This window comes from Oncorhynchus nerka, linkage group LG9b, assembly GCF_034236695.1.
Source record: "Oncorhynchus nerka isolate Pitt River linkage group LG9b, Oner_Uvic_2.0, whole genome shotgun sequence".
NCBI lineage: Eukaryota > Metazoa > Chordata > Actinopteri > Salmoniformes > Salmonidae > Oncorhynchus > Oncorhynchus nerka.
The window spans coordinates 1,292,501-1,310,000 of record NC_088424.1 but is presented as its reverse complement, the minus strand read 5'-3'; the positions used below and the strand labels follow the sequence as shown (position 1 = coordinate 1,310,000).

At 42.1% G+C, this 17,500-nt stretch overlaps 1 protein-coding gene across 18 annotated transcripts in view; it reads left to right on the top strand.

The window, feature by feature from the left end:
- The window catches only part of LOC115114090 (discs large homolog 1-like protein), a 281,300-nt gene that overhangs the window by 207,995 nt on the left and 55,805 nt on the right, over positions 1 to 17,500 (top strand). For all 18 annotated transcript variants that reach the window (XR_010461748.1, XR_010461749.1, XM_065013249.1 and 15 more), the window contains 2 exons: positions 9,751 to 9,907; positions 10,801 to 10,903. Coding sequence is in view for 16 of the 18 variants with exons in the window: in XM_065013249.1 (XP_064869321.1) it covers positions 9,751 to 9,907; positions 10,801 to 10,903 (260 nt within the window). In the remaining 2 variants the exon portion in view is untranslated. The remainder of the gene's footprint in view (positions 1 to 9,750; positions 9,908 to 10,800; positions 10,904 to 17,500) is intronic.

Here is a 17,500-nt window from a genome sequence, read left to right as displayed (position 1 = left end):
AGAGTAAAAGGAGCAGGTTTCTGGGAACGATAGCATAGATTCAAGTCATAGTGTAGAGACAAAGGTAAGGTAGGATGTGAGTACATTGGAGGTAAACCTAGGCATTGAGTAATGATGAGAGAGCTATAGTCTCTAGAGATGTTTAAACCAGGTGATGTCATTGCATATGTAGGAGGTGGAACATCATGGTTGGTTAAGGCATATTGAGCAGGGCTAGAGGCTCTGTAGAGTCTACAGTGAAATAAGACAGTAATCACTAACCAGGACAGTAATGGACGAGGCATATTGATATTAGAGAGAGGCATGCGTAGCCAAGTGAACATATGGGTCCAGTGAGGGGTTAGGCTGGCTGGGGACACTGCGATTCAGACAGTTAGCAGGCCGGTGCTAGCAGTTAGTAGGCCGGGGCTAACAAGTTAGCACTTAGCAGACCGGGGCTAGCAAGCAAGCAAGCAGGTCCAGACCGGGGAAAGCAAGCTAGCAGTTAATAGACCGGGGCTAGCAGTTAGCAGACCGGTTCAAGCAAGCTTGCAGTTAGCAGACCGGGGCTAGCGTCGCGCCTGAGGGTCCTGTTGGAATCCTCGGGCAGATTATGTCGGTATTCCAGTCGGTATTCATGTCGGTATTCCAGGATGGAAACGCTAGCCAGGAGTAGTTACCCGGGATTGCGGTTAGTTAATTGTGAAGATCTAGATGAAAATGTCCAGAGTTTGCGGTAGGAATCCGGGGATATGGAGGGAAAAAATAGGTCCGTTATGCTCTGGTTTGAGTCACGTTGTACGAACTGGCGAGAGCTTTCCGAGCTAAAGGTTAGCTGGCAGTGGTTTGCTGACTGATAGCTGGTAGGTAGTTTGCTGGCTAGCTTCAGTTGAGGGATTCCAGATCCAAAGTAAATAGAAATACTTTAGAAAAAAAAACCTATCCACGCCACATTGGGAGAGGCGGTTGTAGGAGAGTATTTAGAAGTTGAGGTTTAGGAAAATATTTTTTTTAAATATGCAAAGAAAAATATATATACAAAGGGACACGACAGGACAAAGACGTCTGACAGCTACGGCATCTTGAATAGCCAAATAGAAGACATTTAAAACTAGATTGCATTAATAAGCACGCACCCATTAAGAAAATGACTGTAAAAACTGTTATTTCCCCTTGTATTGATGAAGAATTGAAAAGTGGTATTGTTGAGCGGGATGAGGCAAAGGGTATGGCAATTAAGTCTAGCAGCCCAAATGATTCAAAGCAAACGTGCTGCAAATTAAGAAATCGTGTGACTAAACTAAATTAAAAGAAAAAGAAACTACACTATGAAACAAAGATCAATTTTATAAATAATGATACTAAAAAGCTTTGGGGCACCTTAAATAACATTTTGGGGAAAAAAGCCAACTCGGTCCTTCATTCATTGAATCAGATGGCTCATTCATCACATAGCCCACTGATATTGCAAACTACTTTAATTACTTTTTCATTGGCAAGACAAGCAAACAAACGCTGACATGACACATCCAAGTATATCGGACCAAATGATGAAAGACAAGAATTGTACTTTTGAATTCCGTAAAGTCAGTGTGGAAGAGGTGAAACAATTATTGTCTATGAACAACGACAAGCCACCAGGGTCTGACAATCTAGATGGAAAATTACTGAGGATAATAGCAGATGATTTTGCCACTCCTATTTGCCACATCTTTAATTTAAGCCTACTAGAGAGTGTGTGCCCTAAAGCCTGGAGGAAAGCTAAAGTCATTCCGCTACCCAAGAATAGTAAAGCCCCTTTACTGGCTCAAATAGCTGACCAATCAGCCTGTTACCCTAGTAAACTTCTGGAAATAATTGTGTTTGATCAGATACAATGCTATTTCACAGTAAACAAATTGACAACAGAATTTCAGCATGATTATAGGGAAGGACACTCAACAAGCACAGCACTTACACAAATGACTAATGATTGTCTGAGAGAAACTGATAATAAAATGATTGGGGGCTGTCTTGTTAGACTTCATTGCAGCTTTTGACATTATCGATCACAGTCTGCTGCTGGAAAAACGTATGTGTTATGGCTTTACACCCCCTGCTATAATGTGGATAAAGAGTTACGTGTCTAACAGAACACAGAGGGTGTTCTTTAATGGAAGCCTCTAAAATATAATCCAGCTAGAATCAGGTTTTTTCAATTTTTACTAACGACATGCCACTGACTTTGAGTAAAGCCAGTGTGTCTATGTATGCGGATGACTCAACACTATACACGTAAGCTTCTACAGCGACTGAACTGTCTGCAACAGTTCAGGACCTGCAGTTAGTTTGAGTGGGTGGCAAGGAATAAGTTAGCCCTAAATATTTCTAAAACTAAAAGCATTGTATTTGGAAAAAAAACACTCAACTAAATCTTGTAATAAATAATGTGGAAATTGAGCAAGTTCAGATGACTAAACTGCTTGGAGTAACCCTGGATTAAACTGTCATGGTCAAAACATATTGTTGCAGTAGTAGCTAAGATGGGGAAAAGACTGTCTATAATAAAGCGATGCTCTGCCTCTTAGCAACACTATAAACGAGGCAGGTGCTACAGGCGCTAGTTTTGTCACACCTTGACTACTGTTCGGTCATGTGGTCAGGTGCCACAAAAAAGGACTTAGGGATATTGCAATTGGCTCAGAACAGGGCAGCACAGCTGGCCCTTGGATGTACACAGAGAGCTAATATTAATAAAATGCATGTCAATCTCTCCTGGCTGAAAGTAGAGGACAGATTGACTTCAACACTCATTTTATTTATGAAAGGTATTGACATGTTGAATGCACCGAGCTGTCTGTCTAAACTACAGGCACACAGCTCGGACACCCATGCATACCCCACAAGACATGCCACAGTCTCTTCACAGTCCCCAAGTCCAGAACAGACTATAGGAGGCACACAGTACTACATAGAGCCTTGACTACATGGATCTCTATTCCACATCAAGTAACATACGCAAGCAGTAAAATGTGATTTAAAACAGATAAAAACAGACACATGCATACACACACACACAAATACACACAGAATATCATACGCAGTATACATACACATGCATTTAGTACTGGTAGATAAACTCAGCAAAAAAAGAAACGTCCCTTTTTCAGAACCTTGTCGTTCAAAGATAATTAGTAAAAATCCAAATAACTTCACAGATCTTCATTGTAAAAGGTTTAAACACGGTTTCCCATTGTTCAATGAACCATAAACAATTAATGAACATGCACCTGTGGAACGGTTGTTAGGACACTAACAGCTTACAGACTGTAGGCAATTAAGGGCACAGTTATGAAAACTTAGGACACTAAAGAGACCTTTCTACTGACTCTAAAAAACACCAAAAGAAAGTTGCCCAGGGTCCCTGCTCATCTGTGTGAACGTGCCTTGGGCATTCTGCAAGGAGGCATGAAGACTGCAGATGTGGCCAGGGCACTACAGGGAGACAGGACGGACAGCTGATTGTCCTCGCAGTGGCAGACCACGTGTAACAACACCTGCACAGGATCGGTACATCTTAACATCACACCTGCGGGACCGGTACAGGATGGCAAGAACAACTGCCCGAGTTACACGAGAAACGCACAATCACTCTATCAGTGCTCAGACTGTCCGCAATAGGCTGAGAGGCTGGACTGGGGGCTTGTAGGCCTGTTATAAGGTAGGTCCTCACCAGACATCACCGGCAACAACATCGCCTATCGGCACAAACCCACCGTTGCTGGACCAGACAGGACTGGCAAAAACTGGTCTTCACTGACGAGTCGCGGTTTTGTCTCAACGGGCGTGATGGTCGGATTCGCCTTTATTGTCGAAGGAATGCACGTTACACCGAGGCCTGTACTCTGGAGCAGGATCGATTTGGAGGTGGATGGTCCGTCATGGTCTGGGGCGGTGTGTCATCAGACTGAGCTTGTTGTCATTGCAGGCAATCTCAGCTCTGTGCGTTACAGGGATGACATCCTCCTCCCTCATGTGGTACCCTTCCTGCAGGATCATCCTGACATGACCCTCCAGCATGACAATGCCACCAGCCATACTGCTCATTCTGTGCATGATTTCCTGCAAGACAGGAATGTCAGTGTTCTGCCATGGCCAGCGAAGTGCCCGGATCTCAATCCCATTGTTGGATCGGAGGGTGAGGGCTAGGGCTATTCCCCCCAGAAATGTCTGGGAATTTGCAGGTGCCTTGGTGGAAGAGTGGGATAACATCTCACAGCAAGAACTAGCAAATCTGGTGCAGTCCATGAGGAGGAGATGACCTGCAGTACTTAATGCAGCTGGTGGCCACACCAGATACTGACTGTTACTTTTGATTGACTCTCCCCCCTTTGTTCAGGGACACACTATTCAATGTCTGTGGAACTTGTTCAGTTTATGTCTCAGTTGTTGAATCTTGTTATGTTCATACAAATATTTACACATGTTAAGTTTGCTGAAAATAAACGCAGTTGACAGTGAGAGGACGTTTCTTTTTTTGCTGAGTTTGTGTTTGTGGTGGAGTAGGGGCCTGAGGGCACACAGTGTGTTGTGAAATCTGTGAATGTATTGTAATGTTTTTAAAATTGCATAAACTGCCTTACTCTTCCGGGGGTCCAGCAAAATTATCTGCTGCTTTGGCAGCAAGCTAATGGGGATCAATAATAAATACAAATACATTGTTGCTCTGTCCAAGGAAAAAATATGGTTGGTGTTCAGACCAATGGAAAGAAAAGGGGGTCAACTATGTCTTGCCCCGCGTTTGAAACCCTGATGATGCATTGGTACACTTATTTATTTCAGGAATGAAGGCCTCATCTGAAGAGTTCGAGACATATTATTGGTGTGGTTCACTGGTTTCATGGATCTGGCCATCTGAGAAACGTGCTTGAATAAAGACGTCCTGGAACATGCACAGAACTTGCTGACACTGACATCATGTCACAGTGTTTCGTTAAGAATCAAGATGGACATGGCTATGAGAAGTGTGCTTAGGCCAGACAGAAGAGATTACTCTAAATAAATGTTCACCAGATAAAAATGGTGACAGGGAGAAGAGGGTAAATTATCTTTGCAATTTTCACTTTTAGATACAGAAGTTCTGCTGGTTGATTTAGCACACTGCGCAGCTATCTATCTAACATTTGCTAGCACCTCTGTCCTCAATACTGGCTAGGAAATGTTTGCTTGCTAGCATTAGGTAAAACCTAAAATGTCTTTTTGAATATAGATATTCTGCTAGACTATTTAGCACAAGATATTCTGTGGCATGATACAGTTAGTTAGATCACGTTTGCTGGCTAGTTAGCTTGGCTCACTAGCTAATAAACTGCAGCTGCCAGCTAGCTAGCGAATATAGACATGACAGAATTTCCATGCAATTTGTTAAAGCTAGCCTTTTTTGGATTAGCATGCTACCTAGCTAGTTATCCAACTTTTGAACTCCGGTACAATCTCTAGCTAGGTAGCTGTTAAATTAGCTAACGTAAGCTCACCCCATTCCGTACAAATGTGCGCAGCCGCAACATTCAAACGAGGCTACAAAGAAAACTAAATGTGACTGTGTTGTTGTCAAAATCGGGGGTGTGAACTAGGTTTCTATTAAAGCGTTGATCAACATGGTAATGGCTCTATAGTATTGGAGAAAATTTGAAAAAACTGACCCTCCATTACATCTTGACGTGTCATGTCGTAACCTACAGCACGCATCTCTCCACCACTTTTATCATCCTTTAAAAACAAGAAATGGACAATGGGTAAAGGGGAGATACCTAGTCATTTTTTGCATCATTGCATGCGATCATCATTCTCAAAGCCGCTGTTTACTTCTAAGATCACTTTAGCACCGCCCTAAAAACCTGATTCAAATTCGACACAAACCTTCAAATAGGTATGTAAATGACACATTAGATAAACTCTCGGGCATGTGCTGACCAACTGTCAGGTGTCTTCACTGACATTTTCAACATGTCCCTGATTAACCTCTTGAAGCTAGGGGGCACTATTTCTATTTTTGGAAAAATAACGTCCCAAAGTAAACTGCCTATTTCTCAGGACCAGATGCTAGAATATGCATATAATTGACAGCTTACGATAGAAAACACTCTAAAGTTTCCAAAACCGTAAAAATATTGTCTGCGAGTATAACAGAACTGATATTGCAGGCGAAATCCTGAGAAAACTCCAATCAGGAAGTGACTCTTATTTTGAAACCCCTGTATTTCTATGCATCCCTTATTGCCTATTGAAAGGGTTATCAACCAGATTCCTTTTTCTGTGGCTTCCCTAGGGTGTCTACAGCCTTTAGACGTAGTTTCAGGCTTTTATTTGGAAGATTTTTGTGCTAAACAGAGAGGTAGCCATTTTTCCTCCCGGTCCTAGTGAAAAGCCAACTGTCCCGGTTGATATATTATCGATTAGATATTTGAAAAACACTTTGAGGATTGATTATAAAAAAACGTTTGCCATGTTTCTGTCGATATTATGGATATAATTTGAAATTTTTGTCTGCATTGTCGTGACCGCTATTTCCGGTGGATTCCTAGGCACAACGCATCAAACTAACGGAGGTATTTGGATATAAAAAATATCTTTATGGAACAAAAGGAACATTTGCTGTCTAACTGGGAGTGAAAACATCCGAAGCTCATCAAAGGTAAACGATTAATTTGATTGCTTTTCTGATTTTCGTGACCAAGTTACCTGCCGCTAGGTGTACATAATGTTTTGTTAGTATATTGATAAACTTACACAAACGCTTGTATTGTTTTCGCTGTAAAGCATAATCTCAAAATCTGAGACGACAGGGTGATTAACAAAAGGCTAAGCTGTGTTTCGCTATATTTCACTTGTGATTTCATGAATATGAATATTTTCTAGTAAGATTATTTGACCGTTGCGCTATGCTATTTAGTGGGGGGGGGGTTCCAAGAGGTTAAGTCTGTAATACCAACATGTTTCAAGCAGACCTCCATAGTCCCTGTGCCCAAGAACACAAAGGCAATCTGCCTAAATGACTACAGACCCATAGCACTCACGTCTGTAGCCATGAAGTGCTTTGAAAGGTTGGCAGGCTCACATCAACACCATTATCCCAGAAACCCTAGACCCTTTCCAATTTGCATACCGCCCAAACAGATCCACAGATGCAATCTCTATTGCACTCCACACTGCCCTTTCCCACCTGGACAAAAGGAACACTTATGTGAGAATGCTATTCATTGACTACAGCTCAGCGTTCAACACCATAGTACCTTCAAAGCTCATCCCTAAGCTAAGGATCCTGGGACTAAACACCTCCCTCTGCAACTGGATCCTGGACTTCCTGACGGGCCATCCCCAGGTGGGGAGGGTAGGTAGCAACACATCTACCACGCTGATCCTCAACACTGGAGCTCCCCAGGGGTGCGTGCTCAGTCCCCTCCTGTACTCCCTGTTCACCCATGACTGCATGGTCAGGCACGACTCCAACACCATCAAGTTTGCAGACGACACAACAGTGGTAGGCCTGATCACCGACAAAGACGAGACATCCTATAGGGAGGAAGTCAGAGACCCAAGAAGACTCGAGGCTGTAATCGCTGCCAAAGGTGCTTCATCAAAGTACTGAGTAAAGGGTCTGAATACCTATGTAAATGTAATATTTCTGTTTTTTATTATTTTTTATTATAAATGGGCAAAAGAAAATGCCTGTTTTTGCTAGGTCGTTATGGGGTATTGTGTATAGATTGATGAGGGAAAGAACAATTTATACATTTTTAGAACAAGTCTGTAACCTAACCAATTTGAAAAAGTCAAGGGGTCTGAATAATTCCGAAGGCACTGTACTTTTCTGTCGTGTAGTGTATATTCTTCAAGAATCAATTGGTATGTATAATTAATTTATAAGTCAAAAATGTAATGTAGCAACTGCAGATGGCCCCTTTTAACACTAGAACTGCTAAAGCAGTAATTTTGACTGCTCCTGAATCAAACGGTTATGTTACTCTGCCATTTTTAAGTCATGTTCCCTTCCTTTGGCTTTTCCTAAATAAGTCTATAACACACTGTCGGTGTTAAAATCTTAAAATCACAAACATAACTGGAGTTATAACCAGTTTTAGGAGGGCATATCATTTTTATAATGGTTTTCTCCCGTAGCTACTCCTTCCCCCGACAGTAGGGCCTTCTCTACTCCTTCTTCCGACAGTTGAAAGTGCATTGCCCAGCTGATGACCACCCCAATAATTGCAAAAATTGAACTAAACAATACCACAAATTTCACACACCGCATATTAAATACATTATGTAAAGTATGATGCAGAGAATGGGTGAGTTGATGAGCTCGGGGAAGTGAACACTGCATAATTGTGTAATTACCAATTGTGAATGACAAACAGGGCAGGCCATTCTATTGTCTTGATCTGTTATAATTATAATGGTGGGATGTATCCTAAATCAGTCCACAGAATCCAGTCTCATTAGTCTACTCTGGCCTACTTTGAGTAGGCTACACAGTGAAAGCGTGCTTAATTGTACATGCTGGCTTTCAATGTCTGGGAAAAGATCCACATCGGGTAGCAGGTGAGCAACTGCCAGAGAATGTGGTGATGAGGCTTGAGGCAAGCGGAGAAATGTGACCATGGACGATTGGCCGGCACCATGAACAAAGTGAGACGGGAGCTCCCTATGCGCAAAATAAGGCACCTGCACAGCGGTGCTGAAAAATTACAAGACAAAGGGGACTCAATAGAGAGAACCGGAGACTGTTATGCACTACAACTAAACAAAGGTATGTCAGTGTGTCACGCAAGTGAAAGTTACAAAGATTTGTGTCAACTGTTAGGACAAGCGATAACCGCTAATTAAAATCCAACTGATGCCATTGTGTGAAGGCACGAGCTCGATTGCTGTCATATCAAAACTTAGATCCATTATAATGGCATTATTGCATTTGTGCAGATTTTCACTTTATCAAGGCCACTTGCCGCTTATGTTTAGGCTAGTGATGTTTTCATATTTGACAAGACGTCTTGCTGACTGTGGGTGTTGGTATTTGTTTTATTTTGTCATAAAAATAAGATATTACCGTGTTCCAGCACTGAAGTTCTGGTTCATAGTTGTAACAGGCATTCCACAAATAAAATTGATTGAACAGATGAATTTGTTTGTTTTTGTTTTTACGTATAGCCTACAGTAACCTAAACTAATGAAATGTTAGAATGTTGCAGTCAGAATGAGCGGTTCTAGTGGTAAAAAAATCTATGGGTAATATATAATAGTGATTGAATCAAGATTTAAGCATTTAAGAGATGAAGAACCATCCAGATTGTGCTTAAGTAATACATAGTAAAATGTCATCTCTCCAGCCTTGTATCCTTATTGTGCCACACATCATGAGAATTAACATGGCCTTTTCCCCCTAGTGGTTGTATATTAAAATGACATGTATTGGTTCAATAGTTCAAAACATTGATGTTATAGTGCAGTTATAATGAAATTGCCAGATTTACAGTATGTAGTGTGAGGTGAATCAAGCACTGTAGTAGCAATAGCACTGTTGTGTGTTGTTTTGTAATATGTTAATACGATGTTACTACTGTGACTGTTACTACACAGGTATAAGAGCATACTTAATCTAAAATGTTACCTTTTGATGTTTTTGTTTTTTAATCTATGGACTTTACTACGAGGATTCACAACCACCACCATATTACTTTAGAGAAATAATCTGACTGAGGACTTTATCCATTATTCTTTGTCGTGTCTTCCCAGAGAGCCCAGGAAGGTGGTGCTCCACAGAGGGACGACGGGCCTGGGCTTCAACATAGTGGGTGGAGAGGACGGAGAGGGCATCTTCATCTCCTTCATCCTGGCAGGGGGACCTGCAGATCTGTGTGGCGAGCTGAGGAAAGGAGACCGCCTCGTCTCTGTAAGGATAACCTAACACGTGCACACTCATGCTGGCACTCTAGCACGTACACTTGCACACACACACACCGAGTTTGCAGGCACACACAGCCACACACCTTCCGTAAGAACATCTTCAAACACACTATTGCACTTACACACATGGGCACAGCCATGCTACACTAACACACACAAAAATGAATGTGCAAAACAATCTTCAATCCATTTGCACAGATATTTCCATCATCGCCAGTCTTGTGTAAGTTACCTGTACCCAGCGGGCCAAGCTGGTCACAATGTCGTCATTACAGCCAATTTCGCCGACTGGGGATAGTCAAAATGAGCTCCATTCTTACCCGTTTTAACAGTTTTTTAGTACCACTTGTGTCCCATTGTGTTTTTAATGCTCTGTGTTACACCCTATTCATGTTGTCTGTTGTATACAGTGCCTTCAGAAAGTATTCACACCCCTTGACTTTTTCCACATTTTGTTTGTTACAGCCTTTATATAAAATGTTGTTTTTTTTTAAAGTGTAAAAACAAATCTTAACACAATTAGTAACATTTCTAAAAACATATTTTCACTTTTTCATTGTTGGGTATTGTGTGTAGATGTGAGGAAAAAAATATATTTATTAATACATTTTGAATTCAGGCTGCAATATAACAATGTGGAATTAGTCAAGGCGAATGAATACTTTCTAAAGGCACTGATATTTTTATTTTTTGAGTTTTTAAGTTGAGCTTTATTCTCCATTTGTCTGCTTTGCTACACTTGATCAGGTCTATATTGTAAAAGATAATGTGTTCTCGAACACTTGCCTGGTTGACTAAAGTCTTGTGAGGGCGAGGTTGCTTGATTAGCATGAACATGAACCTGATGACTTGTCTCCTTTCTGCTTTTCCCACTTGCAGGTGAACGGGGTGGACCTCCGCAGCGCCACTCACGAGCAGGCGGCTGCGGCACTGAAAAATGCTGGGCAGACTGTAACCATCGTGGCCCACTACAGACCAGAGGGTGAGTCATTATGTGATGTCATCAGCGGGGGGCATCACTGTCATGTTTTTCTTTGTATTTGTACTTATGTATGCGGTTCTGAAGGTGTGAGCGTCACTGCTAGACTAGAGTCCGGGGCCTCAAAGTAAGTTAACTCCTTTATTGCTCCCGCTGAACACAACACTGGGGCATATTCAGGTAGTTCACACAGCTAGAGATGGAGCGTATAAAGCAGACATGATTGTTTTACCATGTGGAGAAGCGCTCTCTCATTTCACTTGAGTGACTGGGCATATTACTGCTGTGTGGCTAACTGCATCAGGAGTTGGACTACTATTGGATCAAACACCTGCTTTGATATACTAGTGTGGTGCACTTAGGTAATTGAATTACCACAGTAGATATCTGTTTATAGCAAGCTTCACGACATTCGATGAGAACAATTATAATCTAATATCAGCAAGCTTGGTTTAAGCAGACATTTCCATCAATGTATATCTACTGAGCCTTATTGCAAGCTTGAATGCCATATGTAATGTTTTACCAATGGCTGCTAAAACCACGTACGGCAAGTAATCACCTTGTGTTCTGTGGAGATGCTAAATAGCCTACTGTAAGCCCATTGTTATCTGCACTTACAGGACCAGTCCAAAAGTTTGGACACATGTATTCATTCAAAGGTTTTTCTTTATTTTGACTACTATGAAATAAAACATATGGAATCATGTAGTAACCAAAAAAGTGTTAAACAAATAAAAAATATATTTTATATTCTTTAAAGTAGCCGCCCTTTGCCTTGATGACAGCTTTGCACACTTGGCTTTCTGTCAACCAGCTTCACCTCAAATGCTTTTCCAACAGTCTTTAACTTCTTATGGCTGGGGGGCAGTATTGAGTAGCTTGGATGAATAAGATGTCTAGAGTAAACTGCCTGTTACTCAGGCCCAGAAGCTATATATATATATATTTGGATAGAAAACACTCTGAAGTTTCTAAAACTGTTTGAATGATGTCTGTGAGTATAACAGAACTCATATAGCAGGCATAAACCTGAGACAAAATCCAACCAGGAAGTGGGAAATCTGAGGTTTGTAGGTTTTCAAGTCTTTGCCTATCAGTGTAGAATTTGGTCCAATTGCACTTCCTAAGGCTTCCTAGATGTCAACAGTGTTTAGAACCTCGTTTCAGGCTTCTACTGTGAAGGGGGAGAGAATAAGAGCTGTTTGAGTCAGGTGTCTGGCAGAATGTCATGAGCTCAATCTCGCGTGAGCCCTTGAGAGTTAGCTGCGTTCCGTTCCTTTTCCTTTCTAAAGACAAAGGAATTGTCCGGTTGGAATATTATTGAAGATTTATGATAAAAACAGCCTAAAGATTGATTCTATACATCGTTTGACATGTTTCTACCGAACTGTAATGGAACTGTCGTTGGAACTAAGTGCCTGCCCCTTGTGAATTTGGATTTGTGAACTAAACGCGCAAACATAAAGGAGGTATTTGGACATAAATTATGGACTTTATCGAACAAACAAAACATTTATTGTGGAACTGGAATTCCTGGGAGTGCATTCTGATGAAGATCATCAAAGGTAAGTGAATATTTATAATGCTATTTCTGACTTATTTTGACTCCACAACATGGTGGGTATCTGTATGGCTTGTTTTGGTCTCTGAGCGCTGTACTCAGATTATTGCATGGTGTGCTTTTTCCGTAAAGCTTTTTTGAAATCTGACACAGCGGTTGCATTAAGGGGTCAAATAGTCCTTACACAGCCTGGAGGTGTGTTGGGTCATTGTCCTGTTGAAAAACAAATGATAGTCCCACTAAGCACAAACCAGATGGTTTGACATATCGCTGCAGAATACTGTGGTGGCCATGCTGGTTAAATGTGCCTTAATTTCTAAATAAATCAGACAGTGTCACCAGCAACGCACCCCCACACCATCACACCTCCACAGTGGGAACTACACATGCAGAAATTGTCCGTTCACCTACACTGCGTCTCACAAAGACACGGTTGGAACTAAAAATCTCACATTTGGACTCATCAGACCAAAGGACATATTTCCACTGGTCAAATGTCCATTGCTCGTATTTCTTGGCACAATCAAGTCTCTTCTTCTTATTGGTGTCCTTTAGTAGTGGTTTCTTTGCAGCAATTCGACCATGAAGGCCTGATTGACGCAGTCTCCTCTAAACAGTTGATGTTGAGATGTCTGTTACTTGAACTCTGTGAAGCATTTATTTGGGCAGCAATTTCTCAGGCTGGTAACTCTCCTGCAGAGGATAAGTTCATTAGAGTTAACTCTGGGTATTCCTTTCCTGTGGCAGTCCTAATGAGAGCCAGTTTCATCATAGCGCTTGATGGATTTTGACTGCACTTGAATAAACTTTCAAAGTTCTTGAGATTTTCCGGATTGACTGACCTTTGTCTGAAAGTAATAATGGACTGTCGTTTCTCTTTGCTTATTTGAGCTGTTCTTGCATAACAAAATAGGGATATCTTCTGTGTACAATTGCTACCTTGTCACAACACAACTGACTGGTTCAAATGCATTAATAAGGAAAGAAATTCCACAAATTGACTTTTAACAAGGTACACCTGTTAATTGAAATGCATTCCAGGGGACTACCTCATGAAGCTGGTTGAGAGAATGCCAAGAATGTGCAAAGCTTTTATCAAAGCAAAGGGTGGCTACTTCGGAGAATATAAAATATATTTTGATTTGTTTAACACTTGTTTTATTACAATATGATTCCATTTGTGTTATTTCATAGTTTTGATGTCTTCACTATTATTCTACAATGTATAAAATAGTACAACTAAAGAAAAGCCCTGGAATGAGTAGGTGTGTCCAAACTTTTGACACTGGTACTTTTTGGTACTGTACATGGGTTACAACATGCGCTGCAGATGTTTGTGATTAATTGAAACTGAATCGATAGAAATGCTATTGATGCAAATATTTCAGAGGACATGGTTGGAACATGACTCAGGGTTGAGAGAGGGAGAGATGGGAAATAGAAAGATAGAAGGATAGATGGGAAATAAAAAAATATATTTGAGAGGACAGGGGCTACTGAGAGGGGTTGAATTATTGTGTGGGGGAGGTTCAGAGAAAGAGCTAACTCTGCAAATATCACTGCTGGGTGATTTGAAAAGTCATAGTCAATCCATCAATAATATAATAATACTTTTAGAAAAAATGTATGTGAATAGAAAGGTTCAGAACTTTTCACAGCACAGTTGAAAATACATGGTAATTAGACATTTTTTTTAAATGGATGGTGTTAAGAGATCAATTGCCATTAAGAAGGAAAGAAGAATAAAAGGAAACACCTGTTAATTGAAATGCATTCTAGGTGACTACCTCATGAAGCTGGTTGAGAGAATGCCAAGATTGTGCAAAGCTTTCATCAAAGCAAAGGGTGGCTACTTTGAAGAATCTAAAATATATTTTGATTTCTTTAACTTAACACTTTTTTGGTTTCTACATGATATTGATTACTACATGATTCCATATAGTAGTTGCATAGTTTATGTTAAGTGAGAGATTGGGAGGGGTAGAAGGGAGCTGAAGGGTGGGAGAAAAAAACAAGGTAACTAAGGTCAAATATACTGTGTCTGTAAAATGTTTAGAACGTTTGTGAAAAAGCACAGTTAAAAATATAAGGCAAATAGAATCAAACTGGATGGTCTTCAGAGATATATGGGAGGGGTTGAGGGTAGCTGAAGGATGGGATTAAAAACAAACAAAAGATAACTATTGTATAATTACAGTCCTTGCCAAAAGTTTTGAGTGACACAAATTTTCAAAGTCTGCTGCCTCAGTTTGTATGATGGCAATTTGCATATACTCCAGAATGTTATGAAGAGTGATCAGATGAATTGCAATTAATTGCAAAGTCCTGATTTGCCATGCAAATGAACTGAATCCCCAAAAAACATTTCCACTGCATTTCAGCCCTGCCACAAAAGGACCAGCTGACATCATGTCAGTGATTCTCTCATTAACACATGTGTGAGTGTTGAGGAGGACAAGGCTGTAGATCACTCTGTCATGCTGATTCAAATCTAATCAAATCAAATGTATTTATATAGCCCTTCGTACATCAGCTGATATCTCAAAGTGCTGTACAGAAACCCAGCCTAAAACCCCAAACAGCAAACAATGCAGGTGTAAAAGCACGGTGGCTAGGAAAAACTCCCTAGAAAGGCCAAAACCTAGGAAGAAACCTAGAGAGGAACCAGGCTATGTGGGGTGGCCAGTCCTCTTCTGGCTGTGCCGGGTAGAGATTATAACAGAACATGACCAAGATGTTCAAATGTTCATAAATGACCAGCATGGTCAAATAATAATAAGGCAGAACAGTTGAAACTGGAGCAGCAGCACAGTCAGGTGGACTGGGGACAGCAAGGAGTCATCATGTCAGGTAGTCCTGGGGCACGGTCCTAGGGCTCAGGTCCTCCGAGAGAGAGAAAGAAAGAGAGAATTAGAGAGAGCATATGTGGGGTGGCCAGTCCTCTTCTGGCTGTGCCGGGTGGAGATAATAACAGAACGTGGCCAAGATGTTCAAATGTTCATAAATGACCAGCATGGTTGAATAATAGTAAGGCAGAACAGTTGAAACTGGAGCAGCAGCATGGCCAGGTGGACTGGGGACAGCAAGGAGTCATCATGTCAGGTAGTCCTGGGACATGGTCCTAGGGCCCAGGCCAGTTGAAACTGGAGCAGCAGCATGGCCAGGTGGACTGGGGACAGCAAGGAGTCATCATGTCAGGTAGTCCTGGGGCATGGTCCTAGGGCTCAGGTCCTCCGAGAGAGAGAAAGAAAGAGAGAAGGAGAGAATTAGAGAACGCACACTTAGATTCACACAGGACACCGAATAGGACAGGAGAAGTACTCCAGATATAACAAACTGACCCTAGCCCCCCGACACATAAACTACTGCAGCATAATTACTGGAGGCTGAGACAGGAGGGGTCAGGAGACACTGTGGCCCCATCCGAGGACACCCCCGGACAGGGTTTGAATAACAAACTGGAAGCTTCAAAATGAGGGTGGTGCTTGGAATCATTGTTCTTCCTCTGTCAACCATGGTTACCGGCAAGGAAACAAGTGTCGTCATCATTGCTTTGCACAAAAGGACTTCACAGGCAATATTGCTGCCAGTAAGATTGCACCTAAATCATCCATTTATCGGCTCTACAAGGAGAGCGGTTCAATTGTTGTGAAGAAGGCTTCAAGGCACCCAAGAAAGTCCAGCAAGTGCCAGGACCGTCTCCTAAAGTTGATTCAGCTGCGGGATCGGTGCACCACCAGTACAGAGCTTGCTCAGGAATGGCAGCAGGCAGATGTGAGTGCATCAGCACGCACAGTGAGGCGAAGACTTTTGGAGGATGGCCTGGTGTCAAGAAGGGCAGCAATGAAGCCACTTCTCTCCAGGAAAAAATCAGGGACAAACTGATATTCTGCCAAAGGTACAAGGATTGGACTGATGAGGACTGGGGTAAAGTCGTTTTCTCTGCTGAATCCCCTTTCTGGTTGTTTGGATCATCCGGAAAAAAGCTTGTCAGGAGAAGACAAGGTGAGCGCTACCATCAGTCCTGTGTCATGCCAACAGTAAAGCATCCTGAGAGACCATTCATGTGTGGAGTTGCTTCTCAGCCAAGGGAGTGGGCTCACTCACAATTTTGCCTAAACACAGCCATGAATAAAGAATAGTACCAACACATCCTCCGAGAGCAACTTCTCCCAACCATCCAGGAACAGTTTTGTGACGAACAATGCCTTTTCCAGCATGATGGAGCACCTTCCCATAAGGCAAAGTGATATACACTGCTCATAAAAATAAAGGGAACACTTAAACAACGCAATGTAAGTCAATCACACTTCTGTGAAATGAAACTGTCCACTTAGGAAGCAACACTGATTGACAATAGTGCAAATGGAATAGTCAACAGGTGGAAATTATAGGCAATTAGCAAGACACCCCCAATAAAGGAGTGGTTCTGCAGGTGGGGACCACAGACCACTTCTCAGTTCCTATGCTTCCTGGCTGATGTTTTGGTCACTTGAATGCTGGCGGTGCTTTCACTCTAGTGGTAGCATGAGTTGGAGTCTACAACCTACACAAGTGGCTCAGGTAGTGCAGCTCATCCAGGATGGCACATCAATGCAAGATGTGGCAAAAAGGTTTGCTGTGTCTGTCAGCGTAGTGTCCAGAGCATGGGGGCGCTACCAGGAGACAGGCCAGTACATCAGGAGACGTGGAGGAGGCCATAGGAGGGCAACTACCCAGCAGCAGGACCGCTACCTCCGCCTTTGTGCAAGGAGGAGCACTGCCAGAGCCCTGCAAAATGACCTCCAGCAGGCCACAAATGTGCATGTGTCTGCTCAAACGGTCAGAAACAGACAGGTCAGAAACGTCCACAGGTGGGGGTTGTGCTTACACTGTGCAGGACGTTTGGCATTTGCCAGAGAACACAAAGATTGGCAAATTCGCCACTGGCGACCTGTGCTCTTCACAGATGAAAGCAGGTTCACACTGAGCACATGTGACAGACGTGACAGTCTGGAGACGCCATGGAGAACGTTCTGCTGCCTGCAACATCCTCC